This window comes from Chanos chanos, chromosome 3, assembly GCF_902362185.1.
Source record: "Chanos chanos chromosome 3, fChaCha1.1, whole genome shotgun sequence".
Classification (NCBI taxonomy): domain Eukaryota; kingdom Metazoa; phylum Chordata; class Actinopteri; order Gonorynchiformes; family Chanidae; genus Chanos; species Chanos chanos.
In genome coordinates this window covers 34,214,538-34,232,852 of record NC_044497.1, presented here as the reverse complement: position 1 = coordinate 34,232,852, position 18,315 = coordinate 34,214,538, and the positions used below count along the sequence as shown (strand labels likewise).

The following is an 18,315-nucleotide window of genomic DNA, read 5'->3' as shown; positions in this document are numbered from 1 at the left end:
GCCTTATTTTTCGTTTATTGGGAGTGTACGCTGTTAATGCAGATGTATCACGTTTCCGATGACCTGATGTCAAAACATTCGGCTCTGTAAAGGACTGATATGAATCTCATTTTCTCATTTCCATAATTCCAAAAACTGCCTCTGTGCGATTAGAGCATAAAGCTCTGCCCTCTCGTCGTATCTGGGAGCGCTGCCGCCCCGGGATTTGCATAATTGCCTGTAGATTATTTCCGCGTTATCCATCCCTCTTGTGCACTTGTGCAGTCTCTCTCTCTCTCTCTCTCTCTCTCTCTCTCTCTCTCTCTCTCTCTCTCTCTCCCCCTTCTTTCTCCCTCTCTCTGTCTGTGTTCTTCCTCTGCCTATGTCCAGGGGGTAGGAAATTTAAAATAGATCGTATAAGCAACTGGAGTGGACGCCAAGGCACAGGAAGTGCCTTAAGGGTAGACATGAGTCAGACAGGCAAGATCATGCACCCTCTGTCGACAGCTTCGCATGCCCGATTATTAGGCGTGTCAATTTCTGAAGCAACCAACGGCCACAGTGGAGAAAAAAAATCAGTGGGAAAGAGAGAAATATAATATCTCATTTGCACGACACCCAACTGAACTGACTACATGTTGCGATAGATCCATGGTGCGTGTGTCCGTATGTATGTGGTTCTGTCACTAGACTAACCTGATAAAGGCCTTGTCCTTACTCATGTTGGAGTTTCATTCATCCTGTCATGCACTGCTGGCAATGGCATAACCTCTGTGCGGGGAGAGGAGACAAGACGATCACTCCGCATAATGCTCTTTCCCCCGAACACAAACAGAAGCTGTCAGCACGTGTCAGCGTCAGGATTCAAACAGGAGTCTCTACCAATTGCTCCTTTATAACGCTCATTGTATCTCAGTATTTAGGATGTCCTACTTCCATTCAAGTCCTGCTTGCTTGATTCTATAGGCTATGTTTATGTATATGAACGTGATTTGATGACGCTGTAAATCCTTGCTCGTGAATCTGTCACGTAATGTAAAGCTGAAAAAACCCACTGCTGTGTAATGCTCAACATACTGTGAATGATCGTTCCTCTCTATTGTGAAAGAGCTGTCTGAAGCAGTAATGCTCAGAATTTTTCACTTTTTTTTTTTTTTTCATAGAAAAGTTCCAACGCAGATACATGAAAAGAGTCAAACATGCTTCGCCGTTGCAAACCTGTTTTGTGGACCTTCATTTTTGCTTCTTGTGTATCTTCCTAAGAGTGAGGGAGCTTTCCCAAACAAACAGATGACCTAAATTATGAGTTCATTTACATGCAGTGTAACACAAACAAACAAAAATAAATACATACATGCATATAAATGGACTTCTCTCATTTATCTTCAGCCACAAATAGAAACTGCAGTTTGACATGCCTTGCATATTAGCATGATGAAACGATGCAAATGTGTGGCAGTGCATGCATATTTGCATTCATTTTATCGGGTCCTAAGAACTGTCCCCCACCCCCAACCCAAAGACGGGAAAAGATTTCTGTTGCACCAATCAGATTGGGTGTGTAGCAATAGATAAATGTTCCAACGTCACTTTAAGGCACTCTAGCTCATTAGGAGGTTTATTAGGACAGCATGTTACAGCTGCATGGATGAGCAATTTTAATATGGATACCAACTAAACGCCAATATAAGCAACGCCATTACATCCTCCATCTTCGCTCTCTCTCTCTCTCTCTCTCTCTCTCTCGCTCTCTCTCTCTATCCCCCTCACTCACTCTCTCTCTCTTTTTCTTTCTCTTCCCTTTTGGCAGTCACACACGCCGGCATGTGTGCTAAAGATGTTACATAATCTATTCTCTGTGCTCTCCTTCCTCATCAAAGGCACCATACAGCAGAGACGCGCTCTCATTCCTATTAGAGAACTGTATTTTTTTTTCTCTTTTCTTTTTTTCAGGTACAGCCTTGGGACAACTGAACATAACCAGCCCGTCTATCTTCAATATGTTTGAAAAGGTTAAAAATGTACAGTGTAGATTTTTTTTATCCTTTAACACATCTTTATAGTTTCCTGACAGAAACTAGCAAGTGAATAAACAAAATCACACTATTTTGCCAGTCATACATAACCATTATTTGATGTCACCTAATTGCTTTATATTTCTGTTTAAGGAATCTAAACCTTTTCTTTTTTCCTAGAAAAATGAATGATTTCCAAATCATTCTTGTTTCATGAGTGGAAAACTACAAATCCCAAATACTTTACTAGTTATGTATTTATTTATTTGTTTGTTTATTCATCAGACATACAGAGAACTCTGACATTGAGGCTTTGCCTGTTCATAAGCATCTGAGCTCATCATTACATTAAGTTAATCCAGTCCAGGTGAGTGGGGGATGTTTACACTGCAAAAAAGACCTAGAGGCAGGAAATGAATTCATACATTAAGAAACACATATGTAAAAAGGTATATTATGCACAGTAATAGTAAAAACCAGTGGAGCATATATGAAGGCATTTGCTGCATATTTGTTCTGTTCTGTGCATATTTGTTCTGTGTTGTATGTCAATGGCCTTTCTCTCTCTCTCTCTCTCTCTCTCTCTCCTTTATTTCTGGAGAGGAAACAAGGCCTGTCAGAGATGTCATTGCTGGTGAGCTGAACCTACTGAAAGGAGGGATTTAAGTCTTTTTATAAAAGAATTTTGGTAGCTCTATTGAAATGAATTCATATATCGCTCTCCTTAATATGTTAACCTGTTAATATTTTATGATGAATGGTGTAAATCATTAAACAGTTCAAATGTGTTTGTATTTAATAGTCACCCACACTATTCATCAGGCATTCATCAATTTATTCATCTTTCAATCATCTTTCATAAATAGTTGATTATTGTTTATTTGTGTGAATAAATATATGAATGATGCTTTGGAATGAATGGTTTATATATCATTAACAAATTTGTAGTGAGCAGTTTACTAATGATTTATAAATACTTGACATAGACACTGTTTTTCAAAGTCATCCGAATGTTAGATATGAAAAGTGTTCAGGTTTCCTTTCCCCGTCTGGACTCAAAACAGGGAAGAAAGGCTTAACTGAACCCTGTGCTTTCAGGTGAAACATCAGCAATAGGCAACCACGGAGTTCATGGAGGGCCACACACACGCTGTAGCTTCAAATAGCCTCATGGTGAATTGGACAGGGCAGTGCTTCGTAACACATAGCAGCTCACAAACTCTTATCCTACCTGGCAGTGTCTGTTTCAGGGTCCAGCCACGCACAAAACCACACGTAACGGACTGCCAGATAACGCAGGGAAGCGATTGGCTCTGACGAGACCAGTTACACTTCAGTTACAGTTACACTGCTTGTCTCATGAGGGGTGTGTTTGCCAGAGTAGAGATAGCCTGAGGAAATCTTTAGCACCAGCTTGCACGGCTTCTCCTCTACTGCAATGCAAACTCAGAATTTTAGGCTGAATACTCAGTGGATGAGTACAAGCGCAAGAAACTGAGTGTCCATAATTCTGTAAAGACACTGAGTGGCTCGGTGCCATATGGAAGTTCGTGCATGAATACGTGAACACTTGAACAGTCATTCAAATATTGCCACGCTATATGCGTCTAGCTGGTCTTTCAGGTGCATTTGTGATGCTGGTTTGTTTAGGTCAAATGTTTGTATCATGGCGGAGTACATTTCATTGCTGTGCTATGGAAGTCAATTGCACATTATCGTGACTGTCAGTTCTTTCATCATCTATGAGGGGAAATATTTCAGTATTAATTCTTGGGTGTGTACTCATGTAATATGTACACCTGCCTGTTAGAGAGGTTTTAGGAAATAAGTTAAATAAGCCACATTGTGGTGGATTTTATGCAAACAAAATAATGACAAGATTAAGACGATAGTAAGCAGGGTTAGTTATGACATATTGTAGAAAGCAATGGGACTTTCTCATCACGGGGACCGAAACTGTGAAACAGTGATAGGCCAGGGCAGGGACGATCAGACCCTCACCTTATCAAAGCACTGCACTAAAAAAAAATCAGACTCTCACCTGTCAGAGCACTGGCTCACTGCACTTTAGTCTACACGCCTGGGCCAGAGTATATTAATTAGTGCTCCGCACAAACACTGAGCCCTATCTCTCTCTCTCTCTCTCTGCATATACGCAGGCATGTATATACATTACGTGACACAGTGCATAACCTACAGAAACTTTGGTGTGATGCTAATTATTGCATACTGACTTGCGCCTCTAAGGTCACGCGAACACGTCACATCACATAGAGCATGAGTAGGCAGCATCTGAGTGGAAATAACAAGAGGGGGAGAAGGGACTGAGATTAATTTACATCCACTTGGACAAGTGAGAAAGCTAACAATGAAAAGTTGTGTCAATGAAATATCTTCTCTGTGGTAGAGGGTCAGGGAGAGAGAGAGACACACACACACACACACACAGAAACAGAGAGAGAGAGACAGAGAGAGTAGTAGGGCAATATGCACTCAGACAATACAACATTAACATATTGATATTGATAGAACTCTGACTCAGCCTTTTTAAAATTCTGTAAGCAGAAAGTGCATTAAGAAATCTGTTATGTGTGATGTATTGTACTTTACTTACAAGCCATTCTACGTATTTTACTCACTGGAGCCATTTCTGTGGCCTTAGACATGACAATGCCATTTCTATTAGAACAACAGTGCAGTACAAATAAAATTTAAATTTGTGTATCACAATAAGGTTAATGTTACGGTCAGCCAAGAAAACATTAAACCCATCCAGTTTTCCCCCATAATGAAACTTGATGCATACTAAGCACTACTTTCCTGTTATTTTCTTATGAACAGGATCATTTCTGACGTCATACCTAGGGCTGCAGACTACTGCTACTCTGATGCTGCTAGCTAGTGTGTATTAGCATGCTAATGTGTTTATACTGTGTGTGTGTGTGTGTGTGTGTGTGTGTGAGTGTTACAGATATCACAACCAAACCAAAAGGAGGCAAATTAAAGATTAGCGTAACAGGTTCAGAATAGTTGGAGATTGTACGCTGGTACGCGTGAAGATGCTGAAATTGTTTTGTCTCTGCTATAAAAAGCCTGCTGATCTCAGTCGTGAAAAACCTATTCTTCCTGTGTCTTCCTCTTCACCTGATGCATGCATCTGGAATGGACTGAAGCCAAGCCCCTGGTGCACACTGAATGAATGAGCAATGTATCCTAACAAAAATGACACAACTCATTTGGAATGACGGTCTACAGAGCCCAAAGCAAGTCCTCCTCTGTCTGTAATCCTCTTTAAAGTAAGCTTTACCTCTTTAAGGTAAGCTAATTTATAAGGTGAAATCTGACATTTGAACATAGTTGTGATCTGTACACACACACACACATATATGTACAGATGGGTTTAATGCTTCATTGGCTGTTTTTGACTTAATAATTATTGTGATACATAGATGTATATTTTATTTTCACTGAGCAGCTGTTCAAATACGATTGACATTGTTGTGTCTAAGGTCACAGATGGTTCTAATGAGTAAAACATGACCTTTTATAATTGCTTTTTAAAACACTACTATAAAAATACATTTCTCTATGTATATTTACATATAAGAGATATGAGAGTCTTAATGAGATATCCATCAATATCAGTATGTCACTGCTCTGCTATCCATCTCAGCACATATTCCTCTTCTCTCTCTCTCTCTCTCTCTCTCTCTCTCTCTCTCTCTCTCTCTCTGTCTCTCTCTCTCTCTCTCTCCTTGTTATGCAGCCTGATTAGCAGGCTGAATTGTGGCTGTATGCTAATCTGCTGTGACTCCACGGTAAGCCTGTGGCAGTATATGGAGATGTTATGAACTATGACAAACAGCCCAGGCAGGCAAGAGCAGACTTAAGGTCACTGGGGACATGCCACTAATGAATAGATATAAAATCATTCAGTCATTATGTTATCTCTCTCTGATCAAGTGGAGCCCCTAAATATGTATCATGATTTATGTTAGCTGTAATAAGACACAGAAAACGTCTGTATAAGAAAAAATGTACGCCTTTTGTAATGTATATCTCTATGGAAACGTAGCAATATTACTACTACTACTACTACTAATAATAATAATAAATTAACACTATCATTACTACTACTACAACTACTACTACTACTACTTCTACTACTACTACTACTACTAATACTACTACTATAATTAACAACAACAATAGTAATAATAAAAACACATTGCTGGCACTATATAGAGTTATATAATGCTAAACATTTCAGTGTATTTTCAACAGTTCTATAGAAATCTGATTTACATTTGAGTTTCAAATCACAGACACCTTACACCAGATGGGAAACACACTAACTGTTTGCATGGGCAGGAGCACAAGCTGGATTTACAGTAGGCTACATTGGTGTCCCCATTTTGCATGCAGTGAATGCAAACAGAGAGAGCAGAGGAGCATACATGTTGCATTCTCTGAGGCATTTCAAGCTCACCACCATATGTTGTAATTAGCTTCAAGCCATACAGCCCTATCGGAGGGCAGAGATAGAGCTTTCAGAGCTGAAGCGTGACTGTTGGTCTACACGGCCTGTCTGCCTGAAGAAAAGCCATCCGGATGTTTCCATATCTGCAGTGTGAGAGGGGAAGGGACTCAAACATGGGTGAAACATGATGGCACATACTCGCCTGTGGGGGTGGGCTAAACACAGCCAAGAGAGATCTCTGTTTAATCACACCCCTGCAAAATATCCTCACACATCCAGCCCAAATATAAAACCACAAATGTAAAAAAATTACTCAGCATTCATGCTTGAGGAGCCATGTTTCCAAGGACAAAATTGTGGACTTGCATGATGAACATTTTTCAAGCGTCTTATTGAAGATATAATCAAAATTGCTCTGGGCATATTGATGTCATTGAGTGTGTTACTGTTTCCATATCTTCTCAAGAGACCAGTTAGATAGGAGCTAAGAGAATGCCTTTTTATTTGTGAAAAACCCATCAAAATATTTAATATATGTGGTTGCGTACACCAGTATCATGCCTATTTTGTTCCACCAGGGTGAAACAGTATCATTTCTGAAACTAAGTCGCTGAGGGCATTTAAAAAATTTGTGAAGCAAAAATCAACCATTACTCTTACAGCTATGATATTCTACGTCTGTTTCATCTCGTGGAGCAGCATGACTATTATACTAACAAACATGTTATGGGAACAGAGAGTCAATTACTTTTTTGCATTAGAGCTGTATGAGGAGTAATTATGATGGCCAGTGTGAACGTATGAGCTGCCGCAGTGCATTAACCTCATAGGAAAGCATCATGGATCAGCAGACTGCTCTTCCCGTGCCCTCTCCACAGGCACCGCTGCAGGCTCCTCTCCTCTTTAAAAATAGGGCCTTCACCCAGTGTGCTAAGAAATGTTAAATCCTCCAGAGTGTCCTCTACTTTCATCTTCCAATATTTTTTTTTCGGCCAGACAATCCTTTGTCATTCTGCAGTGGAAAGAACTCAAGGCATTTTTCTTTCTTTTTTTTCCCCCTGCGGTTGAGGTTTAGAAAGCAGTTAAAAAAAAAAAAAAAAACAAGAAAGAATATATTTTTTAATCCTCATTTGCAGTCAAGATGATGCAAATTATATGTGCGTGGTGGTTAAAAAGCACACATTTATGGATGAAAATGCTGATCTGAAATTATTTCTATAATTAATTGGGATTGCTGGCAGCTGTTACACTGATTCATATCTGAATTGCATGAGGCTGAGACAGGGACCATCTCTTAAGGCCGATGCCAGTAACACAGAACATGTTATTTGCTCGCTCACATATGTAGTGTATGCAGGCGGCACAGCGCTGGCAGGCATTTCTGGCTTTCACTCGTTGTGTGCATGTGAAAGGCCATGTAACGGTCTGCGCTGGTACTGCCGATGCCATCACTAGCCAGGTTACCAGCGGCAACAGCTGTGTGAGAAGCAGATGGGAGACGTGTGAAGTCCCTTGATTCCAGAATCCAAAGCATTATAATGTAATGTTCAAAGACGTTCACAAGCACATTTTAAGGCATTTATGTATGCCTTAATTTTTAAAATTTCTTCCCAGTAATTCTCTTATCCTCACACTTACCTTATTTATAAAATCATGTAAACAGTGCTTTTCTTCCATTGGAAAATGGGAAAATTACGAGATGCACGAGATGAACAACAATGGAAATCAAAAGTGATAAGCAGTAAGATTTTACACAATATTTCTGAATTATCCCTTTCGCATTCATCAACGTTTCTACCTAAAACATTTTTTTGTTCAGTCATCTCTGTTCATTCCTGCTTGCCTATGTGCATATCCTTTGAAGGTTTAATTTGCTCCAGAGTAATTGTCCCATTATTCATTGAAAATTTCCTCTTATCTCTCCTTTTTTGAATGCTTTAAATTGAAAGTTACCCCCCCCCCCCCAAAAAAATTGTTAAAGTCAAAACAGCAGATGTATTAAAATAAGCATATGCTCGATGAGAACAAATGTTTTCTAGAATCTTTATTTTTTATTTTTTAAATAACATGACAATCGTGCTTTATCATATGACACCATTTAAATACATATCCTGTGTATATTATGTTATAGACAGGGTAACAGTTAAAAATATACAAAACAATATTATTTATTACTAGACATAAATTCTATTTGTATTATAATTATAATATTTTATAATCATTGTCACCTTTTCATATTTCCTTTAGATATGTGCTTCGGTTTCTGAGATCAAAATAATTATTGCAGAAAACAGCAATTCTTTTTAAAATGTTTCAACATTTAGACAATAAACTTCCATTGTAATACAGACATTCACAGTTACATGTTTAACACAACACAGTTTTACAACAAAGTTCCAGAGAAAACTGTGGCAAAGTAACTTTGTACAAAATTCACAGGACATAGCCATTTCACACTTTATCTAGGTACTTTTCTCCTGAAAGTAAACATATCATCTTTGACCAGATACCCTTCACATGTAGCTGCCACATATGCAAACTATCATTCTATCATTGTCCTAACACGCTATAAGAGTAGTTAATGGAATTAAAGCTTTGTGCTTTTAATTTTTTGAGTCAAGGCAAAATAAACAACTGTTTATATATTATACTGAATTATCTATTCACTGCCCAAACAATGCATGTACTGGCAACAGAGAGAGAATTGTAAACATCAAGAACAATAGTTTGCCAATTGTGTGTGTGTGTGTGAGTGTGTAATCGCACATTGTATGCGGCAAGTTCATTGTGCTGACCATGTTTTGTTAAATATGTGCTTTACAGAGCTCAAATTTAATTAAGGACAAATGACAAGTAATTTAAACATTAAGTTTCTCTTGAATTACCAGAAATTGGCACAGTCATGCATAAAATACATTAACTTTGTTAAAATTATGATTTAACAATTAATGTTAATGCTAAGTACCTCTTTCTTTTCAGCTTGGTAGTACTGTCCTGGCTGATATGGACTAGTCACCAACACTTATTGAGGGAAGAATTTAAGTGTAAACATAACTCCATTTTCAGCATTGGTTGATAGTCAGCTTGGGCAGTAAAAATGCTCACCCTGTATTTTAATATTATTCATTGTGAGATTGTAAGTTTTAGTACCCTGTGCTTTTCAGACGAAACACTGCATGGCATAGTTAGGTTTTTGCTGTTGTCTGTCTATCATTTTGGTCCTCGGTCACAACATTTATAGTACAAAACATCCTAAAAATAATTCTAAAAATGTTTTGATCACATACAAGTATTTTCATTTTTTTCTCATAAAAGTAAAATAAAATAGTAACAGTCTCTCTCAACAAAAGTACTTAACAACAGATACACTGGATTACCCAAGGGCTCTATTAATTCAAACTCCATTGTGCTTCATATTTGTAGGTACCGACACATTTCACAGTTAGGGCATAGGGTTTGCTTCATAGAATACAGTGTCTGGATTAGCAGAAAGAGGATCTCTAAATTACCACGAAATTTTGGTGTTATCTCTTTCATGTTCTCGTAGCTTCTGTAGAACTCTTCCTGTGCTTTTATTTGCTGTGCAATATACTAACAGTTCTTACCTCATGAATATTTATTTTATACATTGCTAAAGCAATTTGTTTGTTCTTCTCACAGTATTACCATGTTATAATCAGATTTTAGTCACAAACAGTATTGAGTAGATTGGTTTCTTTTTTTTTTTCTTTCTTTTTTTCTCTTTTTTTTTTGTAAGGATATCTGGAAAATCTATACACACCAACAGTCTGCACTTTGCATTTGCAAATCTCACTAGTAATACTACAGACCCAGGTAAGAGTTACAAATGCAATGGTTGATTTAAACACACATTTGATGAGTAGGTTGATCACGTATTGCCCCTGGAGGTAGGTGATTCTATTAGAAACATGGAAGTCCTTGGTAATGGTCATCAATGATGGTGCTGTCTGTGGGATTAGACATTTGCCTCCTCGTTTGCAGGGTTTGGGTTCTCTGGCTGCGGCTGCGGCTGCGGCTGCGGCTGCGGCTGCTGCTGGGCCTGTGGCTGTTGCTGCTGCTGCTGCTGCTGCTGCTGTTGCTGCTCAGGTCCATTCTCCTGGGCTTTTACCACAGCTGGAGGTTGGAGCATTATCCTGATTCGCTGGTATACACCAGACATACCAAACAGAAAGTAATGAATGGGTGTACTGAGACCTTAGCATAGATATTTATACAAAAAGTACTTTGAAATGTACTTTTAATACATCTAAATGGACTGTTATATCCTTCTGCACACATTTAGTGAGCACTCCAGAGATGTAGTTGTTGAAACTGTTTCTAAAGGAAATTTACCGAAAAATAATATTAAGTAAAAATAAAAAAAAAAGTAAAATAAAGGCAAACTGAGTTTTCAGTTTATTCCATAATGAATAATCTCTTACATAGAGATACTCTTTGAAGTTTCAAGTATATTCAGGAGAGATTTATGTCCCAAGGTCCAGTTAGCTAGATTCACTGTGTAAATTTGCCAAAAAAAAAAGAAAAAAAAAATCTTGGCGCTATCTTTCCAAATATGAATCCAAAATTGTACAATTTTAAGTCTAATTCCTATTTGTACTGCAGGCAGTTTAGTAAAACTTTTGTCTTAACATATAACCATGTAAAGCTGAGCTTTTACACTGTAAATTTACGCAGTAAATACACAGGTGAAATAATAATTATAAAGTGCTTAAAATTGCCAGCTGAGCTGTGTTACCTCCTTATACGTCCCTTTCAGATTGAGAAACATGTAACCCATGTATCCAGGTATCAGGACCATGGAGGACAAGGCCATAAGCCAGCCTACCCCCTGACCCCATGCTGGAAACACATAGTTGTTCATGGTGAGGGGAACCATTTGAACTGCACTGAATAGGAACACGCCCTGCAAAAGAAAAAGAAACATAACAGTGACAAACTGTCTTTTTACAGCACTCTACCTCCTATTTTTGATTAAATAAATGTTGAACTTATCACTGAAAGACAAGAAGAAAAAAGGTGACACATTGTTCTGAGTATCAGGAGCATGGGGGAGTGTTTTTCTCAGGTCAATACATGACTTTTCCTCTTAAAAACCTTGCTAGAAATGTAACAGAATTTACCAGAGATATGTGACATGTGGGAACTATAGAGGTTCAGTATCCTTTCCTTTAAATCATAGATCAGTGTTTTTCAACCTCTGTTCACATGCAAGCCATATGAGATTTTCTCAGATGCAGGCGTTGCCACCATGAACAGAGGCACAATCAAGTCACTCACATTCATGTAACGTAATCAAGAAAATAAAATGACATTCAAAACACAGTTTTAACAAAACAATATATGTGCTAATAATCTTTGATTTCGTTAATTAATTTCCCTTTTTTAAAAGATGAAAACACAAAATCAACAACTGAAACACTGAAATTTAGGTGACATAATTGAGCAAAAAGACACAAATGTATTCTTTTGGGATGTTAATCAAGCAATATAGATTTCTACTGCAATATTTTTTTACGTACACTGTGGAAAAGCAATAAATTGATATACCTTGAAGGCATGGTAAATCATTAATGAAGTCAAAGATGAATGGAATTTCAATACCACAATACAGCTTTGCCCAGCCTTTGGCTGGACAAAAGTGATGAACTCATAGCAACAGATTTAGACATGTACTTACAGCCACAATCAGTGGAGTGAAGAAAACCCAGCACAGTTTCCACCATATGCATGGCTTATAGCCAATCATCTCCTCAATGTTATCATAAAATTTGTTCACTCCTGAAATAGAATGAAAAATTTCAGTATTTTCATCACTCTGTTAGTCTTTCAGGCAGTTTATGAAAGGACACCTGATATTACCAGTGCTGATCTATAAATGTTACACTCTACAAGTGGAGTGCACAAAGGTTGAATAATGAGACTGCTGGTAAGGGGTTCTGCAGTGACTGTTACGTATATATTAACCTTAAAGAGGCAATAACAAAGCTCCCTCTTGCCCTTTTCTGCTTTTGCTTACTCGTATGTCTTAAGACTTACAGAATCACATTTACTTTTGCAATTGTGTCATTCATGTGCAAAAATTATGTTTATTTATGACTTGGAGAAGCTTTTCTGTTTGTCTGGATGTATATAAAATAAAGATTTATTACTCAGTATAGTCAAAGGTTAAAATGGTGCAAAAGGCTTTGAGCTTAAATAAACAGATCAATACAAAACCCCATGAAGCTCAATTTCTGAAAATAGACATAATTCTTCCATTTGGCCTTAGGGGGTTCAGGTTTGACCTGAAGAGTTACATGGGGATGTTTGGTATCCATGGCTGCTGGGTCTTTTGAGATATTTTTTACTTTAATCAATGAAAGACATTTATCAAAGATGTTGCTCCATCCAAGAGTTTTAAAATTGCATAGATGGTCCCCAAAATACAGCAAAAATCAAAAGAACGAATCAAAAAAAGAAAAAGAAAAATTCAACTGAAATTGTATAGTTTGAAAGCTGCCATGAAAGTCCATTACTAGATGGTCTTCAATTCTCCATGAAGGAATAATCCAATAATCTCCAGTGATTCTCACCATAGCACCAGGAGATGGAAATACACTCAAAGAACACCAGGAAGAGCAGACACATTCCACTGGCAGAGTAATAGTCAAAGAGTTTGAAGACATAGAGGCCACCCTGAAAAAAGGTTACAAGGGAAATTCACTAAAGCTTTGAAGTCAAAAATTGGACACTGAATCATAAGAATAAACAATTTGTGCTTATTGATCAGATACTCTAATTCATGGAGGTACAAAAAGCATGAAACAAAAGAAAACAGAGGGTCTACCTGTGTGATGTTGGACAGGCCAATGATGTACGACACAACACACACAGCAGCAATGAATATCTCTCTCCGCCTCCTCAGTACCCTGGGAAACTCGTCCACCAGGGCAGTGATAAAGCCCTCCACAGTACAGAACTGGGTCGACATAAGGAGCCATTAATATTCAGTGTTATTGCATGTCAGGCTACTAGTGAATAGTGTTAGACATGACAGTGTGAAGAACAATTCAAACGTGAGGGTGTTTACTAACCATTTACTAACAGAACTGCTGTGGCAAGTGCTCTTTTATACACTATAGGCACACTTGATTCATTCCAGTATTAGTACAGCTGAGACATGGCTGATATTTCTGCAAATTTACTGAGAACTGGTACATACACACCCAGCAGCTTAGAGTGAATGTGATCTAGACGTATGTCACATTATTGTTGAACACTCTAGTGAAAAGCCAAATGTTCTGGAGTGGAGGTTAAATGTCATTCTAATTCATTTCAGAACTGGCTTTGTGTTGATGAAGCCTTGATGAAGTACACACAGATAAGCAAACAATACTATGATTGACTTTACCCATATTTTTAGGAAGTTTTTATGAAAATTTTAAAGTTTTCATTATCATGGTGGTATTGTTTTATAGAACACAGAGGCAAAAATAAATAAAAATAAAAACCATTATTTGATGACATATAAGTTGATTACAGAATAAAGTTTATGTGCATAAAGATTTGCTTATGCTTATGTGCGTACATAATCCCTATGAGAAGCCTAACAGCAGTTTGTTCATTAACTCAATGAAAGTAGCAAAACAGTTTAGACATCCTATGAAAAACAGATGTCTGAGGAAAATGCTAAATTGTTACAATCATTGAATAAATATGTTTTGACTATTAAGCAGTGGATGCATGCTCCAAAAACATGAACAACAGCGTGCTATCTGTTCTCATAAAGAAATCATCAGTAGAAAGAGCCACGACACAAAATATAACAGATGTTCAATATGGGAGAAAATTAGATCATTATCAAAGAGCGTGAATTGACTCAAGGCTCTATAGGCCAACAGGGGTGACATAAGGAGACGTTAAAATTCAATGTTGTTCCATATCTGGCCACTAGGAGCAGCACACTAGAAAAACACATAGTAACAAGTCAGAGGAAGGCGAGAGGAATTTGTGAGACAAGATAAGCAGCGTCTTCTTGTTTTTCTAGGTCAGAACCAGAATACGTAATTTTGCTATTCTTACCTGACTATCAATCCCCAGCATTAGCAACATGGAGAAGAAGAGAATAGCCCAAAGAGGGGAGATGGGTAACTGTGTCACAGCTTCAGGGTAGGCGAGGAAGGCCAAACCAGGACCTGAAGACAGGTATAGGATTAATCAATCAATCAATCAATCAATCAATCAATCAATCAATACATAAATCTGTCAAAACACAGCTATTTGCAGGGGGTGTTCAACCTCTTGACAGTCTGTTGAAATGAGATGTGAATGTAGTGGCTTATTCAAGTGGTGTTATTTCTGATTCATGAATTAGTTTTTGGTAATGAGGCATGTAAATCACCTCCAGTAGTTATGTAATGACAGTGAGACAGTCTTACTGAATTATTAATCAACCAATTACCTGATGCAGCCACATCAGCGATTGGCTTCTTGGTCACATGTGCCATAAAGCCAACAATGGAAAAGATAACAAATCCAGCAAACATGCTGGTGAAAGAGTTGATGCAGCAAACAATAATCGAGTCTCTGGGGAAAAGAGGTCACACAAAATGATTGATGTCAGCCTTGCAATATATATATTCCTGAGATATCTATTACCAGCCTTACAGTAAGCAAGTAAATGTCTGTTGAGTTTGCAGCAGAGAATTAATCTGCACAACGCCATGTTGTAGTTTGGCTTACGGTGCATCTTACAGTTAACAAATGAGAGACAGCTCACAAACAACCCACTGATAGATCAATCTGCATATGTTATTAAACTCTAATAATCTGATTAAACAATGTGCAAAAATGGGAGAAATGCCACATTATTTGCCATATCCTGTATTTTATTTGTATTATAAACTAAAAGCAAATGACACAATGTTAAAAGGGAGTCTCTTTTGTTCCTAAATTGTCTAAATTACTCTTTAGTAATTCAACAATCTTTAAATAATCAATTTATAGGTTCAGTATCTCTTTATGTACCCTAAAATGTGACTGTCTATACCTGTAAACATTGTTATTGAATGGGTTGTAGCTTCCCAGTGCTATCAGGGACCCCAGACCTAAACCATACGAGAAGAAGATTTGAGTGGCAGCGTCCAGCCACACCTGAAAAAAAATGCAGAAGAGAGGTTTTAGAAAAACAATTTGTTTGTTCTTTATTAGGTGCTGTTTTGAACTGACACCTCTGAATTACCTCAGACTCCTTCAGCTTCTCGAAATCAGGTGTGATATAAAACAAAATGCCTTCTCTCGCCCCAGGAAGAGTGACCCCACGGATGAACAGAATAAACAGCATGCAATAAGGGTATGTGGCAGAGAAGTAAACAACCTAAAAGAGAAAAAAAAAATCATTGTTCTGCGATTTGATTCAAGAAAACAAATAGAGTGTGTTCTGTATGGTAAGCAGACAAAGATGCATTACGTGTTTAATTGTCTTGCTTGCTCCCTCCCCCATGTTTTTTCTACCATGTTCAACTTTTGTTTTGCTAGTGTTGCTATTACATAATTAGAAATATACAAACCCTAATTAGAAGAGAGGCTTATTTGTTTTCCAATCAGGGAATACGACTGTGAACAATTACTTATTTTTAACTGAAGACAAGTAATTGTTTCAGTGGACTAGAACCTTAAAACTAATCAAAAATTTTTTCCTATTGTTTCTGATGTGCAAAACCCCATCTTCTCTCACTAAGTGCTCATTTCTCTAAGGACTCTCCGTGACATGGAGTAAAATAAAATGAATTGTGTTCTGCGAGTGGTGATCCATCCTACACGTTACACATTCATTCACAACCAACCACACAAAACACTGAACAGGAAATTAAACCTTACCTTTCCAGTCCAGCTGACACCTTTCCAGATACAGAAGTACACAAGAACCCAAGCAACGGCCAATGTTATTGCAAGTGGCACTCGTATTTGACCTGGTTTTTCCAAACCATCTGTCATTTGATGCATGTTACGTCTACAAGAACAGACCGACAAACAAGGATGTCAATTACACAGGAAAACTGTATTCTGTACTTTAAACTTATTTTTCTCACATGTAATAGTTTAGAAGTGACGTATGGTATTGTGTTATTATAACAAACAAAAATCTTACTCCCAAAACTCCATGACTGCACTGGTGAGATTACTGGTATCTACAATACTGTAGTTTGAATAACATCTGTCTGTATTCCATGGGTTGTTACAGCTTTTCCATGGTAGCTCCTGAAAAATTAAATATATAAAATATATACAATATATATTTTTATATATATATATATATATATATGTGTGTGTGTGTGTGTGTGTGTGTGTGTGTGTGTGTGTGTTAATGTATATGCAAATATACACACACACACATATATATAAAGGAAATTCAAGATACATTTAGCTACACATACACCACATTACACATGAATCTCTATGTTTCTTTGTATAATAAATGTAACTTATAAACACATACATACACACATGTATATGTATATGTATATGTATATGTATATGTATATGTATGAACACACTTACAGCTGTGAAAGAGTTGTAAAGGTAGTACAGGGCCCAAGCAATGATTACAATGTAGTAGATGTTGAGCCAGAAGGACAGGACAGCTGCTGCTAGCCCAACTCCTGCGGTGGGAAAATTGTAGATACGTAACCTGATGTGCCACTTATAATATTATTATGATCTTATGGTAGTCTGGGAAAGGCATAATTAAAAAAATGGCCTTAACGGGCAAATATCTCAGTGATTCACAAGATCTAAATGCAAGCTATCTCTCTTTCTGTGACTTTAAAGTCAAAATGGCTCCCAGTGGTAACTAACTATTTTGATATTTTTAGTACTCAACATGAAAGAAGGAGTGGAAAAGGGGGGTGAGAAAAATTGTGCTCAGTCGGATATACCTTTGAACATTGGGGCTAGTTTCCATACACCGAGGCCACCGATAGACGTGTACTGACCAAGAGCGGTTTCGAGCAGAAACAAAGGTACTCCGGCAAATATGAGAGTCAAAAAATAAGGAATCAAGAAGGCCCCTGCATAGGAAAGGTGAATGAAAGTTCAAATGTTACAAACGAAAGACTTTAGCATGACATTAGAAGTAAATGAAACATTTAAACTGAATATTTTCGTTAGAACTGCGTGTGAAAAAATAACAATAATTTTAACAAATCATTAAAAGGGGCAGCACATCTCCTGTTGTCTCAACAGACACAATGGTGTATAAAATCGTGTTTACCTCCGCCGTTTTTCCCACAGAGATAAGGAAATCTCCAAACGTTGCCTAGTCCAATGGCATAACCAACACACGACAGTAGGAAATCAAATTTTCCTCTCCACGTTTCCCTGTCGGGAATATCTTTTTTGTTCTTCTCGGGTTTCTTCTCCTCTGCTGGTTTTGGTTTGTCATTTGTAGATACCTCGTTAAGTTCTGTCACAACTTGTCCATCCGTGCTTTTAGTTCCGTTTGTCGCCATGTCTCTGGGTTTGGCAGAGGTCCTGGCAGCTGGACGGGAAATTTCAGCACCAGTCCACGTAGACAGCAGCTTCGCGGTTTTTTAAACAAACCTCAGGATCAACTGTTTCAACTGGCCGAACACCGCAACGTGAGTTGCTGTTAACCTGAAATTTTTAAATAAATACATTTGACCTAAGCTTATTCTCTTTTTTCTGCGATAGACAGCACATCGTAATTCATTTGGAGATTGGGTCTCAGGGGAGTTTTGCCGTGTTGACCGTGTCTCAATTGAGACTGTGGAGGTGACAATGACTGATGGCATTCAAAACAAATGTTTTCCCTCGTGCCAG

At 37.8% G+C, this 18,315-nt stretch overlaps 1 protein-coding gene across 1 annotated transcript; it reads right to left on the bottom strand.

Annotated features, from left to right (window-relative positions):
* Positions 1-10,450: 10,450 nt before the first annotated feature.
* slc6a1a (solute carrier family 6 member 1a) lies at positions 10,451-17,984 on the bottom strand. The gene is made up of 15 exons (XM_030770061.1): positions 17,747-17,984; positions 17,412-17,543; positions 17,035-17,135; positions 16,625-16,734; positions 16,354-16,486; positions 15,716-15,850; positions 15,524-15,627; positions 14,936-15,060; positions 14,557-14,669; positions 13,322-13,453; positions 13,068-13,170; positions 12,173-12,273; positions 11,231-11,398; positions 10,575-10,636; positions 10,451-10,496 (listed from the first exon to the last, which is right to left on the bottom strand). The coding sequence occupies exons 1-15, from the start codon at positions 17,982-17,984 to the stop codon at positions 10,451-10,453; spliced, it is 1,803 nt and encodes a 600-aa protein (XP_030625921.1).
* Positions 17,985-18,315: the final 331 nt, after the last annotated feature.

Bases quoted from the DNA above. Each gene is read 5' to 3' on its own strand.
- slc6a1a (XM_030770061.1), bottom strand. From the start codon at position 17,984: ATGGCGACAAACGGAACTAAAAGCACGGATGGACAAGTTGTGACAGAA. The intron at 13,454-14,556 runs GTAAGAATAGCA...ATGTCGACCCAG, and splicing joins TGCTGGGGATTGATAGTCAG to TTCTGTACTGTGGAGGGCTT. The intron at 13,171-13,321 runs GTAGACCCTCTG...ACCTTTTTTCAG, and splicing joins GCCTGTCCAACATCACACAG to GGTGGCCTCTATGTCTTCAA.